This window comes from Coregonus clupeaformis, chromosome 2, assembly GCF_020615455.1.
Source record: "Coregonus clupeaformis isolate EN_2021a chromosome 2, ASM2061545v1, whole genome shotgun sequence".
NCBI lineage: Eukaryota > Metazoa > Chordata > Actinopteri > Salmoniformes > Salmonidae > Coregonus > Coregonus clupeaformis.
This window is the reverse complement of record NC_059193.1, coordinates 16,309,328-16,327,915: the sequence shown is the minus strand read 5'-3', so window position 1 is coordinate 16,327,915 and position 18,588 is coordinate 16,309,328. Positions and strand designations below refer to the sequence as shown.

The following is an 18,588-nucleotide window of genomic DNA, read 5'->3' as shown; positions in this document are numbered from 1 at the left end:
GGTTCGTCCTGATTATTTCTCCCCTGAAAGGACTGACATCTGTCCTGGGTTCCTGGGACTGGCTGGGTCTCTGATCTACTGGTACCCCCCCCCCCTCCCCCTCCTCTCCCTCAACAACATCTAAGATGGTAACTACCCAAGAGGGAGGGAAGGCACCCTGGACATAACATAAAGAGGACATATTTCCCAGACCTTTGACCTTAGTAAAAAAATACCTATTTAGCTGAACTATTCTCAAAAGGAGTTTCATTTAGCAGACCTATAGGCCTATTCTGGAAAGGAGTTTCATTTAGCAGACCTAGAGGCCTATTCTGGAAAGGAGTTTCATTTAGCAGACCTATAGGCCTATTCTGGAAAGGAGTTTCATTTAGCAGACCTATAGGCCTATTCTGTAAAGGACTTTCATTTAGCAGACCTATAGGCCTATTCTGTAAAGGTGTTTCATTTTGCAGACCTATGTAACGGAGTTTCAGTCCACAGTGGTTTTGGATGCCTTGATAAAAAAATAAAAAATAATAGTAAACCTCAGAGATATTTTGTAGTTAATCCCGAGAATTATCATGTTCAAATTGTTAGAAGTGGCTTTAAAGGTTTAAAGGTTAGGACTAGTCTGATCTTTGACCTAGAATTCAGTTGTGCAATCAACCTATAGGTGCTACTGTCAGCTATGGGCTATAGGATACATTTCCTTTGCAAATAGGAAAAAGCAGAATAACTTATTTGTGTGAGAACCTTTTTTATTATTTTCTATTGGGGGGCGGGGGGGGGGGGGACTTGGGGCATAATACACTTGTTATAAGTAAGTTATAATTAGTAAATAATTAACAACAACATTCTTCAAATTATGGTGCTTCTGATTTAATATGATATCACTTTGTAACATTGAAATAAACGCATATGGATAGGCTATTAGTCACAAATCAATTCAATAAAGCAGAAGCAACTCATTTAGACTAGAAAATGGCTGTTATGCTAGGCTACACCGTCCTATCTGCGCATGCCCACCACACCTCTGGCAGCGACAGTTGAGGGCAGGTATTGAGTCTGACGAGTGACAGGCTCTTTCTCAAAGGCTTAGGCTACTGATCCTCGCTCCTAATGCAGCACAGTCCAAAAATGGTTTCCAGGAGTGATGAGACTGAAACAAGAGCCAGACTGTCATAAACATAAAGTAATCACAGACTAATAAATCTGACGCTGCAGTGGTAGCTGGAACCGAAACTTGATTTTGGGCAGATCGTTACAGCGGAGAAATCCGGTCGATAACCCATTGAAGACAAGGGTCGGAGACAACTGAACTGGCTCTACAGGCAATCCGCTTCCAGAGGTCCACGGATATTGGCAACAAGGTTTGCACGCGCAAGGGACTGCGAGTTATGGATTTCCCGGGAACTCTTCTACTACTACTGTTGTGAGGTTTTCTTTTGCATCCCCTGTTTTATAACAGTGTTATTGAATATATTATTAGAAATATATAAACTATAGCCTATTTGTGATCATGTACCAACATAGTAAGAAATGTTTTACCATCGAATCCCTGGTTGGGAAAGACGTGAACTCTTCGACTACCGGGGACGAACCGATCAGACCCACAGCGCTGAGGTTCACGGAATCAATTCACCCGGCGCCCTTTGGGAGTTGTTTCCAGAACTCCGGCAGGACTTTATACAGCAGTCCAGACATGATGTTCCCTGACCCGGGTACACACACAGGGAACTCCGGTCTTCCCCTGCATCCTCTCCAGCTTCCATCGCAGCCTTTCTTCAACCCGCATCAGAGAGACACGTTGAATTTCTACCCGTGGGTTCTTCGAAACAGATATCTCGGACACAGGTTCCAAGGTAAGCGAACAAGTTCTTTAATTGAATGAATATTGCAAAGTCATTTTCAATAATATCAGATGTTTTGGCATATCCTTGCATATCCTTGCATGCTTGATGAAGACACATATAGGGACATATTACGCACGAGCTAAATGACAATGACTGTATGCATCAGAAATGAGAACTTACTCTATAGTTCACTGATGGAAGAAATGTCCTTATGACCCATGATGGTATTTTATTCAGGAAACAAATCATGTCTAAAAAGGGTAGTAAACAAAGCAACAAAAACAGGACCAAAAAAATTATTAAAACTACTGAAATCTGTTTGGAGAGGGAAAAGTTTCAATATCCAACTATAGCTTTTATAATAAAAAAAAAAAGTATTTTTACTTTTTCAGTCTATGCATTATTGGTACATTTTTCAGAGATTGGAATTTAAATTAATTCCATTGGAACATTCGAGCAAACATAAAACATCGCACCCAGGTTTGCACCCGACGGTAGCCTAAAAAACCTGTAAAAAACGGTAACATTTTATTAACATAAATGCATACTTTTCGCCCATTTTCAGTAGTTTAATTTTGGAACATTAATATATGTTTTAAATCAATTAAAGTAGACTATATTGTTTATTTTTATTCATTTATTTAATGCACATCGAAAGCATTGCACTTTCTTATAAAGTATGTTCCCAAAAAGTTGTTAGGAGATCAATAGTCTAATATATTGAATAATAATAATACTAGGGTAAATTAATTGTGATTTAAATGTGTAAGCTGTATGCAATTATACAAATAAAATAATATAAAATAAGAACAATATTTATCTAACAAATAGGCTTATAATCAAGATTTCTTTCCCATTTGCCTACCCGTTCGTTTTAGGTTTTGCATTATTCAGAAAGTTAATTATAAGCAGTGGTGGAAAAAGTACCCAATTGACATACTTGAGTAAAAGTAAAGATACCTTAACAGATGTATGGTTAGCCAGGGGTACATTTGTGTTTAGTGAGTCCGCCAGGGATGATCAGGGCTGTTACCTTGATAAGTAAGTAAATTGCACCATTTCCCTGTCCTGCTAAGCATTTGAAATATAACTAGTACTTCTGGTGTCAGGGAAAATGTATGGAGTAAAAAGTACATTATTTTCTTTAGGAATGTAGTGGAGTAAAAGTAAAAGTTGTCAAAAATATAAATAGTAAAGTACAAATGCCCCTCCAAAAAAATATTTAAATAGTACTTTAAAGTATCTTTACTTAAGTAGATTATAAGGATTTTTGTTTCTCAAATATGTAGATATAATTAACTAATAATTATTTAACATGAAAGGAATTTTAATTAAAAGTAACAAAAGACAGGAATATTGTAAAATTGTTGGTTATAATAATATTATAGTAATATAACAAATAATAACAGCAATAATAAACAATAAACAAATAATAACAATAATAATAATAATATTTAATTCAATTCATTTGCTTTGTGTTCAACTTTAGATTTAAAGGCTGCTCATTTCTGATAAGACAATAACTATTTGAAAATGGACCAGATATAAAGGTCTTTAGCAACCAAATAAAGCCACGAGAGAAACGTAATATTGGAAAATCTCAGTATTCAGGTGACCAAAACCTTAAATCTTCTCACTCAAGCTATTTGCAGTGCATACATGCAATACATGGTTAACATCCTTACTAACTGATGCTGGGCGGTCCTCAAAAACTAAGCAATTTGTTAAAGCAGACAGATCAATAACTTTCAACGCTCATCTCGTTGACTCAGTGGACAGCAGTGGTTAGCCACATCAGGTGTGCTCTCAGGTACGTTACTCTCTGACCAGCCAGCCCAGGGCCGTATTCACAGTGTCTCGGGTGTATTAGTGCTGATCTAGGATCAGTTAGGCATTTTAGATCATTAATGCATAAGATTATGTGGACAAGGGGGGATCTGATCCCAGATCAGCACTCCTCCTCTTTACGGTCCTGTCCAGGTAACCTTCAGTCAGGGAATCAGTTGGAGTCAGAGATTGTTGTCACTGTTGCTCAGATCAGGAGCTCAGATAAAAGTGTATTTGTTTACAGACACAGCGGATCCACTCACTGATGGTGTCCAATAACCATGAAAACGAGTGTTTAGACAAGGCTAACTACTGACAGGAGGATTGAGAGGAGAGGATTAGCCATCATGACTGTCACTTACTGTTAGAGATGGATGGATGGGAGATGTATTTTCTTACTCCCCCACTTTCTGAGAGGTTGAGAGAGAGAGAGAGAGAGAGAGAGGTTGAGAGAGAGAGAGAGAGAGAGAGAGAGGATGAGAGAGAGAGAGAGAGAGGGGTTGAGGAGAGAGAGAGAGAGAGAGAGAGAGCGAGAGAGAGAGAGAGAGAGAGAGAGAGAGAGAGAGACAGAGAGAGAGAGAGAGAGAGAGAGAGAGAGAGAGAGAGACAAAGACGGACTACATGAGGAGGATAAAACATCATCATTACTTGCATGTAAAATCCTAATATAGTAGATAATAATTTTTTTATGTAAATAATACTTTATGCTGGAATTGATAGTTTCCTTTTCATATTCAAGAGAAAGAAAAAGCTATTATTTCTCTATAGGTATACTTTATACGGAAATAGACCATCCTCCCCCCTTATTTACCGCCATCCAACCCCCTCCATATTCATCCATCCAGGGTTAGAATGAGAGATTGGCCCCCACCACCACCACCCAGTGTGTAGCTGACTGCTGACAAGACCAGTCTTGTTGGTGCCAGGGGACTGGTGTTACTGGTGATGAACACAGCTCTCTGGCTGGCGCTGCCATCTGCTCCCTGGTAGTCGTGTTGGAGGCATGTTCCCCCCATGTTCCCGCCACCCGCTGAGTACAGGCCAGAGTGTTGAAGGCTCATCCCCTGGAGGGTATTCCCTCCGTGGCTGGGGCTGAGCCACCATGACAGTTTAGGGTTAGTATTCACAAAGAGTCTCAGAGTCAAGTCTACATCATTATATTTATTATGATCTATAAGGCTGATCCTAGATCTATAAGGCTGATCCTAGATCTATAAGGCTGATCCTAGATCAGCACTCTTACTGAGCGGAGGACTGAGCAGAAGCAGAGTTCAGGCCTAGTGTTCAGCCTGGTGAGTTCCTCGCCAGTCTCAGTCTTCTCCACCTTAGTGGAGGTGACACCACTAACGCCATACGACAGATGCTGCCAGACTGTCTGCCTATCTGAGCGGCTAAACCACCAGCCAGAACTAGCATGGTGCTCACCAGTGTACGATAGGAGGGAAAATTCTCAGGGAAAATCATATTGTTTTTTTTTCTTCCTTATCAATAAATTACTACATTAGGTGAAAACTACAATAGTTACTCCTGATAAAAAATTTAGATTTTAACATGAGATATATTACATCATATTTCCTCAATTTATTTCATTCATCCTGATGCTGAGATTTAGAAAATATACCACAAAATGGAGACACTATTTAGTTATTATTTTAGGGCATGGACCCTAAAACCAGGAAATCCTATAACTTCTGGACAGTGTGGCTTGCTGGTGTTCAGTGCCCCTTGAGACGCATTAAGACTAAAGCTTTCATCACCTGCAGCTGTAGTGGACCTCTATTGACATTCTTCTGTTCTACCAGAGCTGTGCTCCTCACATTCCCTCTCTTCAGAGGTGTCTCTGTCGTTTGCCCCTCTGATGTTCAAAGCGTTTTCAGCGCGCCAGCTGTAGATGGTTGTCAATGACAGTCCCGTGACAGAAAATACACATTTCTTACATTACTTTAGTTAGCTAACACAGCTGAAGTGTTGAAGAGCATACCCTATTTGGAGTGGACACCAATATACTCTACTGTAGTGCTATAGCCTATTTACTGTGGCAGTAAGGAGTGCTACAGTACTTTCAGAAAGTATTCACACCCCTTGACTTTTTTTCACATTTTGTTGTGTTACAGTCTGAATTTAAAATGGATTACATATAGATTTTGTGACACTGGCCAACATACAATAACCCATAATGTCAAAGTGGAATTATGTTTTTAGACATTTTGATAAATTAATTAAAAATGAAAAGCTGAAATGTCTTCAGTCAATAAGTATTTAACCTCTTTGTTATAGCAAGCCTAAATAAGTTCAGGAGTAAACATTTGCTTAATAAGTCACATTATAAGTGGATTCACTCTGTGTGCAATAATAGTGTTTAAAATTATTTTTGAATGACTACCTCATCTCTGTACCCCACACGTACAATTATCTGTAAGGTCCCTCGGTCGAGCAGTGAAGTTCAAAAACAGAATCAACCACAAAGACCAGGGAGGTTTTTCAATGCCTTGCACCTGGTAGATGGGTAAAAAAAAAAGCAGACATTGAATATCCCTTTGAGCATGGTGAAGTTATTAATTATACTTTGGATGGTGTATCAATACACCCAGTCACCACAATACTAACCTAAATGACAGAGTGAAAAGAAGGAAGCCTGTACAGAATAAAAATATCCCAAAACATGCATCCTGTTTGCAACAAGCCACTAAAGTAAAACTAGAAAAAACGTTGGCTAAGAAATGTCTTGAATACAAAGTGTTATGTTTGGGGCAAATCCAACACAAAACATCACTGAGTACCACTCTTCATTTTTTCAAGCATGGTGGCGGTTGCATCATGTTATGGGTATGCTTGTCATCAGCAAGAACTAGGGAGTTTTTCAGGATGAAAAAGAAACGGAATGGAGCCAAGCACAGGCAAAATCCTAGAGGAAAACCTGGTTCAGTCTGCTTTCCAACAGACACTGGGAGACAAATTCACCTTTCAGCAGGACAATAACCTAAAACACAAGGCAAAATATACACTGGAGTTGCTTAACACGACGATATTGAATGTTCCTGAGTGGCCTAGTTACAGTTTTGACTTAAATCGGCTTGAAAATCTATGGCAAGACTTGAAAATGGCTGCCTAGCAATGATCAACAACCAACTTGACATACCTTGAAGAATTTTTATTGTACATTCCAGGTGTGCAAAGCTCTTAGAGTCTTACCCAGAAAGACTCACAGCTGTAATCACTGCCAAAGGTGATTCTAACATGTATTGACTCAGGGGTGTGAATACTTATGTAAATGAGATATTTCTGTATTTCATTTTCAATACATTTGCAAAAATGTCAAAAAACATGTTTTCACTTCGTCATTATGGGGTATGAGAAAAATATATATTTAATCAATTTTGAATTCAGGCTGTAACACAACAAAATGTGGAATAAGTCAAAGGGTATGAATACTTTCTGAAGGCACTGAGTGTACAAAACATTATGAACACCTGTTCTTTCCATGACATAGAGCAGGGGTCTCCAACCTTTTCTAGCATGAGAGCTACTGCTAAAAAATGAAACATGTTGCGAGCTACACCTTTTTTTCTAGCCATTAAATCAATCTTCTCCTCCTCCCTGCAACTCTTTCCCAGGTCCTTAGTGTACAAGAGAAAGTAGTGCACTATGTTTTCTGCCAATATACCTGGTAAAATGGGGTTAGTAAACAACTCTAAGGGGGCCCTATAAAATCTGTGACCCCCCCAAATTCTGCTTTATATTTTCCCAAATTCATTTTTCCTGGTTTTTGATTGCTATGGTTTTTCACTATCAAAATTACAATTGTTCATAGAGAAACAACGAAATTCGATGTTCTGAGTCCATGTCAATGCTGAAATCACATCAGAAGACAATATTTTTTAGGCCCTGAAGAACACATTCGGATTTATGAGTGTAATTCCCCTTTAATTAAGTATCTGGCCCTTTAATTGCGCGTCTGGCCCTTTAATTACGTATCTGGCCCTTTAATTGTGCATCTGGCCCTTTAATTACGTATCTGGCCCTTTAATTACGTGTCTAGCCCTTTAATTGCGCGTCTGGCCCTTTAATTGCGCGTCTGGCCCTTTAATTGCACGTCTGGCCCTTTAATTGCACGTCTGGCCCTTTAATTGCGCGTCTGGCCCTTTAATTACGTATCTGGCCCTTTAATTACATGTCTAGCCCTTTAATTGCGCGTCTGGCCCTTTAATTGCGCGTCTGGCCCTTTAATTGCACATCTGGCCCTTTAATTGCACGTCTGGCCCTTTAATTGCGCGTCTGGCCCTTTAATTGCGCGTCTGGCCCTTTAATTACGTATCTGGCCCTTTAATTACATGTCTAGCCCTTTAATTGCGCGTCTGGCCCTTTAATTGCGCGTCTGGCCCTTTAATTGCACATCTGGCCCTTTAATTGCACGTCTGGCCCTTTAATTGCGCGTCTGGCCCTTTAATTGCGCATCTGGCCCTTTAATTGCACGTCTGGCCCTTTAATTGCGCGTCTGGCCCTTTAATTGCGCATCTAGCGAGTGAGGAATGTGCGATCTAATGTGCAGGTCTAGCGATGGTTCTAATGCCAAAGTTAGCAAATAACAAATAATAGGTACAAATTATATATTTACTCATGATATACTTCTGCCAGTTGCAGTTAACATTTCATTGAGAACATTTTGGAGAAAGTATTTCTGTAAACCCACTAGAATGTTATCACATTAAACGGCCACTCACGGAGTGATAGACAAACGCGCGCACCACACAGGCAGACTGGGGCAATATTGCTGGAAATTAATTGGCAGATATTGTGTTAGGTTTGGCTTTTTAAGCCAATAGTGGCTAACCAGGGGTGTAATGTCAAAGTTGCATTGATTAGATAGTAGCTGGGAGCTTGCAGTGTCTGATGTTTGTGAGATTTGTTAATGACAGTTTGCGGTGGAACACACAAAAATTGCATGTACTTTCAGAATTGTTTGGCGAGCTACTCATAGGTAGGCTGCTAGCTGTTGGAGACCACTGACAGACTGACCAGGTGAAAGCTATGATCCCTTATTCATGTCACTTAAATCCGCTTCAATCAGCGTAGATGAAGGGGAGGAGACGGGTTAAAGAAGGATTTTGAAGTCTTTTAGACAATTGAGACATGGATTGTGTATGCGTGCCATTCAGAGGGTGAATGGGCAAGACAACATAATTAAGGGGTAAGGGCAGAGGAAAAGTTATCCGTATGGCCCACCAGAGTACTCGCTCCTGCCGGTGAGCCTGGTCTTTTAGTGGACAGGTGGACACAAAATGACCTGTAGTCCCGCAATACAGGCAACGCTTCATGTGATGGTTTTTGCAACTGCACTCTAAGAAACTTTAAAAGTTATTGAAATGTTCCGCATTGACTGACCTTCATGTCTTAAAGTAATGATGGACTGTAGTTTCTCTTTGCTTATTTGAGCTGTTCTTGCCATAATATGGACTTGGTCTTTTACCAAATAGGGCTATCTTCTGTATACCACCCCTACCTTGTCACAACACAACTGATTGGCTCGAACGCATTAAGAAGGAAAGAAATTCCACAAATTTACTTTTAACAAGGCACACCTGTTAATTGAAATGCATTCCAGGTGACTACCTCATGAAGCTGGTTGAGAGAATGCCAAGAGTGTGCAAAGCTGTCATCAAGGCAAAGGGAGGCTATTTTGAAGAATCTAAAATCTAAAATATATTTGTTTAACACTTTTTTGGTTACTACATCATTCCGTTTGTGTTATTTCATAGTTTTGATGTCTTCACTAATATTCTACAATGTAGAAAATAGTAAAAATAAAGAAAAACCCTTGAATGAGTAGGTGTGTCCAAACTTTTGACTGGTACTGTAATTGTTTCCACAGACAGTGCTATCATTTAACTAATTTAACTGTCTGTAGCAGAGAGCATCAGGTCAGTTTCAAACTATGTTTATATTAGCATGACATTATCTCAAAAATATTGTAGACAAAATGTTTCATCATAGCAATATCACCAACAAAGTATTTCCATAGTACATTAGTCCTATATTCAGGACACCTTTTGGATGCTTTCCAGCTTGTGTACCATTGCTACAGTATTTGCTAGTAAGGTCATGGTCAGTTTGATGGCTTCTCTGTATCCATCTCCTTTCAGAGATGCTCCATCTTCGGTCCATGTTTTGCATGTGAATGAATATGGCTGGACACTGTAGCCCTACTGTCGTTGATGTAATTAATTTGGTTTGACCGACCTGTCATTGCTCACAGCTTCGGTGCATCCCACATATTGTCCCTCAACTGCCGAGCTGTAACCGACTTTTGCGTACACGTGTTTGAGGTTATATTTGTGCTGCAAGGTTCTTTTCAAGCCAGGCACAACCTTTTCATGCGGCGGTCAAATAATTTATTGATGGATTTGCTTATGTAAAATATTACGTTTTTATGTGTCATTTTAATAAACAAACCCTAATCCCAGAAGTGCAGATGTTGGGCCTGTGGCGAGAAGAAAGTCACGTACACATGAAACTGAAAGAGGACATTTTACTATTGCCCTGTGTTGAATGAAATCAGGCATATGCATTTGATTCAATTTGCTTAATTGCACAACACTTCGTCTTCACAACAATTGTTTTTTTGCATTTTCCAGCCCAAGATATTTACGTATGATGTCATATGAGGCGTTACTAAACGCTTAGGTTTCATTCTCAGCGTTGAATACACTTAAGGCCCTACATGGATATAAATGAGCTTAATGTCACAATATAGAGAGAAGTCACTGAACCTGCCATCGATAGTGGTAGAATAAACGTCTAGTTCTGAATGTTCAGGGATGTAGCTCAGTTGGTAGAGCATGGCGTTTGCAATGCCAGGGTTGTGGGTTCGATTCCCACGGGGGGGGCCAGTATAATGTATGCACTCACTAACTGTAAGTTGCTCTGGATAAGAGTAAAGCCTTCCATAGCTTCTGAAGGAACCTGCCTTCCATAGCTTCTGAATGAACCTGCCTTCCATAGCTTCTGAATGAACCTGCCTTCCATAGCTTCTGAATGAACCTGCCTTCCATAGCTTCTGAATGAACCTGCCTTCCATAGCTTTTGAATGAACCTGCCTTCCATAGCTTCTGAATGAACCTGCCTTCCATAGCTTCTGAATGAACCTGCCTTCCATAGCTTCTGAAGGAACCTGCCTTCCATAGCTTCTGAATGAACCTGCCTTCCATAGCTTCTGAATGAACCTGCCTTCCATAGCTTCTGAATGAACCTGCCTTCCATAGCTTCTGAATGAACCTGCCTTCCATAGCTTCTGAATGAACCTGCCTTCCATAGCTTCTGAATGAACCTGCCTTCCATAGCTTCTGAATGAACCTGCCTTCCATAGCTTCTGAATGAACCTGCCTTCCATAGCTTCTGAATGAACCTGCCTTCCATAGCTTCTGAATGAACCTGCCTTCCATAGCTTCTGAAGGAACCTGCCTTCCATAGCTTCTGAATGAACCTGCCTTCCATAGCTTCTGAATGAACCTGCCTTCCATAGCTTCTGAATGAACCTGCCTTCCATAGCTTCTGAATGAACCTGCCTCCCATAGCTTCTGAATGAACCTGCCTTCCATAGCTTCTGAATGAACCTGCCTTCCATAGCTTCTGAATGAACCTGCCTTCCATAGCTTCTGAATGAACCTGCCTTCCATAGCTTCTGAATGAACCTGCCTTCCATAGCTTCTGAATGGACCTGCCTTCCATAGCTTCTGAATGGACCTGCCTTCCATAGCTTCTGAATGAACCTGCCTTCCATAGCTTCTGAATGAACCTGCCTTCCATAGCTTCTGAATGAACCTGCCTTCCATAGCTTCTGAATGAACCTGCCTTCCATAGCTTCTGAATGAACCTGCCTTCCATAGCTTCTGAATGAACCTGCCTTCCATAGCTTCTGAATGAACCTGCCTTCCATAGCTTCTGAAGGAACCTGCCTTCCATAGCTTCTGAATGAAATGGGATTCAGGATTGAAACTAGACAATCTATTCTAGAGGTTTTTATTGAGTCTAGCCTAAGAGAAGTGTTCACAAAGCTTTATGGAATAATAACTCACTTTAAATTACAGTACTATTAAAAAGTAAAACATGTGATTCATCTCTTTGTTACATTTTGCGCAACGAAGCAATGTCCTAATTAAAGTGTCTTATTTTGAAACACTTTGATCTGAATAGCAAAGATACGTTTCTCTCACAATAAACAAATGCTTATATAGGTCCTCTGTGTGTTCTCGTTGGGTCATGACAAATGTTCTCTCAAATGTTGTTTTGGCACTGAGCAAATTTCAGGTCTGCTGAGCGCAAACTTGAACATTGTGAAAATTCTGTGCAACTTCCGGCACGCGTTTACTGTGAACACTGAGGCTGTACCCGCTTTAAGTTACAGTTTTAACAGTGGCCAAGTAGTCTACTGTGGCTATTTGATCATAATGTAGGCCTGTCAGAGTGGCCTACCATCAAAAACAATGGAGAAAATGCATCCCATAACATTTTAACATGGAAATAGTTGTTCTATCATTCAGCATACAGTCGTGGTCATAAGTTTTGAGAATTACACAAGTATTGGTCTTCTCAAAGTTTGCTGCTTCAGTGTTTTTAGATATTTTTGTCAGATGTTACTATGGTATACTGAAGTATAATTACAAGCATTCCATAAGTGTCAAAGGCTTTTATTGACAATTACATTAAGTTTATGCAAAGAGTAAATATTTGCAGTGTTGACCCTTCTTTTTCAAGACCTCTGTAATCCGCCCTGGCATGCTGTCAATTAACTTCTGGGCCACATCCTGACTGATGGCAGCCCATTCATGCATAATCAATGCTTAGAGTTTGTCAGAATTTGTGGGTTTTTGTTTTTCCACCCGCCTCTTGAGGATTGACCACAAGTTCTCAATGGGATTAAGGTCTGGGAAGTTTCCTGGCCATGGACCCAAAATGTTGATGTTTTGTTCCCCGAGCCACTTAGTTATCACTTTTGCCTTATGGCAAGGTGCTCCATCATGCTGGAAAAGGCATTGTTCGTCACCAAACTGTTCTTGGATGGTTGGGAGAAGTTGCTCTCGGAGGATGTGTTGGTACCATTCTTTATTCATGGCTGAGTTCTTAGGCAAAATTGTGAGTGAGCCCACTCCCTTGGTTGAGAAGCAACCCCACAAAGGAATGGTCTCAGGATGCTTTACTGTTGGCATGACACAGCACTGATGGTAGCGCTCACCTTGTCTTCTCCGGACAAGCATTTTTCCGGATGCCCCAAACAATTGGAAAGGGGATTCATCAGAGAAAATGACTTTACCCCAGTCCTCAGCAGTCAAATCCCTGTACCTTTTGCAGAATATCAGTCTGTCCCTGATGTTTTTCCTGGAGAGAAGTGGCTTCCTCGCTGCCCTTCTTGACACCAGGCCATCCTCCAAAAGTCTTCGCCTCACTGTGCATGCAGATGCACTCGCACCTGCCTGCTGCCATTCGTGAGCAAGCTCTGCACTGGTGGTGCCCCGATCCCGCAGCTGAATCAACTTTAGGAGACGGTCCTGGTGCTTGCTGGACTTTCTTGGGCGCCCTGACGCCTTCTTCACAACAATTGAACCTCTCTCCTTGAAGTTCTTGATGATCCGATAAATTGTTGATTTAGGTGCAATCTTACTAGCAGCAATATCCTTGTCTGTGAAGACCTTGTTGTACAAAGCAATGATGACGGCACGTGTTTCCTTGCAGGTAACCATGGTTAACAGAGGAAGAACAATGATTTCAAGCACCAGCCTCCTTTTACAGCTTCCAGTCTGTTATTCTAACTCAATCAGCATGACAGAGTGATCTCCAGCCTTGTCCTCGTCAACACTCTCACCTGTGTTAACGAGAGAATCACTGACATAATGTCAGCTGGTCCTTTTGTGGCAGGGCTGAAATGCAGTGGAAATGTTTTTGGGGGATTAAGTTCATTTTCATGGCAAAGAGGGACTTTGCAATTAATTGCAATTCATCTGATCACTCTTCATAACATTCTGGAGTATATGCAAATTGCCGTCATAAAAACTGAGGCAGCAGACTTTGTGAAAATTAATATTTGTGTCATTCTCAAAACTTTTGACCACGACTGTACAGTAGCAGCTAATGTGTGGTGTTCAACCTAGGCCTACATTCATGACACTTTTGAAAAAAAAACATGAAGGGCTTGACATTAACCTGTTTATCAACTTGTCCTTCAGACAAGCAGGTGACTGAAAAGGTTGTTGTTGTTTGATGCAAAAAAACACTTTACAAAATAAAAATCATTATTATTCCCATACCATTATTACAGAGAATCAGACAAATTATGCTCCCCTCTGCCTATTGGCTACTTAGTTTATTCAAGCCTGTCTCAAAATACAACACTGCCCCTTTAAGACAAAAAAAAGCTTTTTACCTGACTTACTTTTCAAAGATGTCTAGAAATGTACATGTTTTGTAGGAAGCAATCACTCTCCCATTGCTGACTACAAATGATCTGTAACTGGGATAATAACTCACTAACTAGCAAAGGATATGAACAAATGTGCAAACGTGGCTACATGCACCTCTCACTTTGATCTCAGAACAAGCACATCTACTCACGACCGCTTATACTGTAAACACAGTCCAGTTCAAAGTGAATGGCACAGATCCATATATGGCAATGGCTATTTGCATATAGGCCTATTGTAGCTCTGATTGGCTCTGACCTGTCTGTGTAGAGTACTGGCTGAGTCATGTGTGTCACTGCAATAAAATCCTACTCAGATGCGTTCTGCCTACAACAAAAAGTTAGTTTTACATACTAAGTCTTGCATAGTTCGTTTTGTTTCAGTATGTTGCATTGAAAGTGGCTGATATTGTGTTGATTCGATCACAATTCCCACAGTAAAGGGAAACGTTGATAGTGTTAACTAAAGGGGAAAACTCTAGAAAGTTGAGTGAAGTTCAATCTTGTGCTTCTCTGCGCAGGCTGATAGGTAGTCCCAGGGGGAGCTAGTAGAGGGAACATTGGGCATGACCATGATAAATCAAGGAGGTGTTTTTTCTTTCAAATGTACCTCTCTCTCTCTCTGCGTGTGTGTGTGTGTGTGTGTGTGTGTGTGTGTGTGTGTGTGTGTGTGTGTTTGTGTGTGTGTGTGTGTGTGTGTGTGTACGTATCAACACTGATGTCCTCCTTAGTCAGTGCTTTGCCCTCTTTTTGAGGTATAATTGGACCAGCTATTAATCACGCTATTAATCACAAACAACATCATGGCCTACAAACAAAAATACTTAGTAAAAACCATTAGTATCAGTTTGCTGAGTTTGACAACCGTTAGTATACTATAGTTTCTCTTTTTACACACACAACAAGAGCTGCTACGGTGTCGTTCCTGTCAGTCTAACCCTCCGCCTCCTCTCCGCTTCCTCTCCGCTTCCTCTCCGCTTCCTCTCCGCTTCCTCTCCGCTTCCTCTCCGCTTCCTCTCCGCTTCCTCTCCGCTTCCTCTCCTCTCTCCAGGTGAGGACAGCAGCCCAGAGAACCTGCTCCTTCATGGACCTTTCTCCCGCAAGCCGAAGCGCATCCGGACAGCCTTCTCCCCCTCACAGCTCCTCAGGCTGGAGAGGGCATTTGAGAAGAATCACTATGTGGTGGGAGCAGAGCGGAAGCAGCTCGCCAGCGGCCTCTGCCTCACCGAGACGCAGGTGAGTGTGAGGGGACTCAGTGATCTTGAACACACCCGTAACATATTTTTTAACGCACCCTAAACTCCTTAAGATTTTGAACGCACCCATAAACCCCTAGGGCTTAAAAGCCAATTTATGCTTGATCCGAAAATATGGTCGGAGGGTGTGACGCAATTGCGGAGCCTCTATAGGCTTGCGGAGGCCAAATTGAGCTCCGTACCACATCGCCGTGCGCCTCCCAAATTTGGAACAATACGAAGGGCTCTGTATAGCTCCGCATTGACATGATTGGTTGACGGTAGGTGAGGGCTGGAGGTCCTGTATAAACACAAACTCACTTCCTTGACAACATCCTTCAAAACAGCTCTGCTCTGCTCAGCGAAGCGCAAGAAGTCTAAATGCCCTGACTTCAGAGGCCGTATCACAGTAAACGCTGTATGGAGACTGCAGAAGGCGGATTTACCATGCAGAGCCTTTAAGGCATGGCTGCATTCCAGAGCACTGAAACAGGATATGAGTAGACTCTTAGTCAGAACTCCACAACACCCACTCAACCAACGTATGGCAAAACCAGGTTTCTCAACCACAAGTTGTTTTGTCCTACAGTAGCTATGGGGATGGGCAAGATGATGCCAATAAATAATGTAGTTCATTTCACAATTATTATTTATGACCTAATTTCTCTAATCATCATCAGAAACACGCTGCTAATCAACAGCAATTCAGTCTTTTCGCAATCATCTCACGCAATATAGCATACATTGGGAATAGAGGATTGCGATGTGCTGAACTTTTAATTTAAAAGGAATTAGACCAATAATTGAATCACGCTTGTAAACAAGACATAAAAATGACAACCAGCCTGAGAAATAAAATAGAAATGTGACGCTATTCGCACGGCAAAAAGCTGTAAAGAACGACAGTGTGTGAATCCTTAGGCATCGCAATGTTTGGCAGTGTTACAGAAAGAATATGGAAGCGATAACAGTTTTACACGCTGTGAAATATTGTCTTGGCAAAATCAGTGTTGCTATTACACTTTGGGAAAAAAATCATAGGGGAGATCACCACCTTCCGGAGACACTTGAAACCCCACCTCTTTAAGGAATACCTGGAATAGGATAAAGTAATCCTTCTATCTCCCCTTACCCCCAAAAAAAAAAAACATATTGTAAAGTGGTTATCCCACTGGCTATAAGGCGAATGCACCAATTTGTAAGTCGCTCTGGATAAGAGCGCCTGCTAAATGACGTAAATGTAAATGTAATTATTCTATACTAGAAAAGGTAGATTTACTGAAGAAAATATGTCTGCTTGCTTTAGCTGTCTCAAAGTATTTCATGGAAGTGGAAGAGCGAGTAGGTGGTAGTTTTTACAGCAAGCACATATAGACATTGTTTCTTCCAGTACTAAACGACGTCTCTCCTTACTCTCTCCCAGGTGAAGGTTTGGTTCCAGAACAGGAGGACGAAGCACAAGAGACAGAAGCTGGAGGAAGAGTCACCGGAGGCTCAGCAGAAGAGGAAAGGAAGCCAGCACGTCAGCCGCTGGAGGGTGGCTACTCAGCAGGGCAGTGGCCCCGAGGACATCGACGTCATCTCAGAGGACTGACGTTACGTCGTTGTCACCTTGATTAAAACCATCATAAATCTTTCAACATGAACGCAGCCTGACTGACTGCTGACTGAATATCGGCAGTCCGTGTGCTCCTCTGAACACCTGGTTTGACCTTTGACACCACCTGTTGTTGATCAAACAAACGGAGAAACAACTTTTAATGAAAACGATCACAATCACTGCTTTTATGTTGGACAGAAGAACTCTTGTTTGATCAATAAAGAGACAGATCTTACATTTTGTAGCTGAAGGGTTTTTGGCCAAGTTATTACACAGCTCTGACTGCTGTAAACATGGTGGACATCTGCATTTGGTCTATGTTGCTTGCCGTAGCAGCACAAACTACTGAAGAGAGACTGTTTGACTAGGAGGAATTGTTCAATACAGTTTGTTACTCTATTGTCTACCCGAACTTGAGATTGTCCTTACTCACATTTAACAAAACATCATTATTGTTTTAGCGTTTTCAGTTTGTTGATGTGTAATTGTACAATGCTAAAAATGCACAATATGTTTGTGGTAAAAAATAAGCCATTGGTATGATAGCTATAGAGGAACCTTCTAGAACCTGCTGATTCTGTTTAGGATTTTGTTTGTCTTTAGACCAGTCTCACTGAAAAGTAGGCAACCACCACTACAGACATTAAATCATACAGATGCCATGTTACCCCTGAAATATGTTTTTGAGTCTCACATTGGAATAGTTTGGGCAATTTAAATTGAAAGTATTTATGCAAATCTAAAAAAGGTATTCTATGCATCTTTTGTCCTTGTTTTGTTTCCTCTGGATTTAAAAAAACTGTTTTTGTCTAGTTTGTTACTCTTTAAATTCATTCCACGTTTGTTTTTGCCTTTGACAAATATTTGATAAATTCTATTGAGACCATGTAGAATGTACAGTGCAGGCACATTACAACTTGTCCACAAGAATGACAAAAAAAAAGAAATGTACCTCAATACTACATTTATTTCAGCAACCATTACCATTCCTGACATATAATGTTATGTAGCACTTCGTAGTGAAATATATATTTGTATTTGTTTTAAGTAGATTAGAAATAATGCACTATTAGTAGGCCTACACTTTGATTTTCTCTGAACCTATGCCCCCAGAGTGAACGTTTTTGTACTTTCTGTGTGTGGTCAGATGACTTTGGAAAATAAAAACATCTACTACTGATATTTATTATGTGCGAGTATTTCTAAGCGTTAATTTTCTAACCTATTTTCAACATCTATAAATGTCGACATGTCATCACTTCAAACTACAAACACATATCGGTTAAATGACAATAACACAGAACTGAAAGTAATTTGATACAGGACGATTTGGTATTTGTTATTTTGGTCTACATCTTTGTAGAACATCTGTTAATATTTTTTTTGCGAGCTGCAGTTGAATAGTCTTAGCTACACGTCAAGGCATCAGCGTATGTTGGTGAAATTAATAACATTTATTTGTTTTAAATAAAAATAAAAACAGAAGGCCTAGGTTATAGTTTATAAATCTTATCTTATGTTGTTATTTGTAAAAAAAATATATATATATTATCCATAAGAAACCCCAACCGTCTGTTTTACTGATCTTTATTCAGTCTGCGGATAGTCTTTATTATTAGGACTATTCTAAATTATACATAGGCT

At 40.5% G+C, this 18,588-nt stretch overlaps 1 protein-coding gene across 1 annotated transcript; it reads left to right on the top strand.

Annotated features, from left to right (window-relative positions):
- Positions 1-1,088: 1,088 nt before the first annotated feature.
- LOC121536362 (homeobox protein EMX1-like) lies at positions 1,089-18,124 on the top strand. Its single transcript, XM_041843636.1, has 3 exons — positions 1,089-1,841; positions 15,161-15,345; positions 16,768-18,124. Exons 1-3 carry the CDS (start codon positions 1,499-1,501, stop codon positions 16,936-16,938), a joined length of 699 nt encoding a protein of 232 aa, XP_041699570.1. The 5' UTR covers positions 1,089-1,498; the 3' UTR covers positions 16,939-18,124.
- The last annotated feature ends 464 nt before the right edge of the window (positions 18,125-18,588 follow it).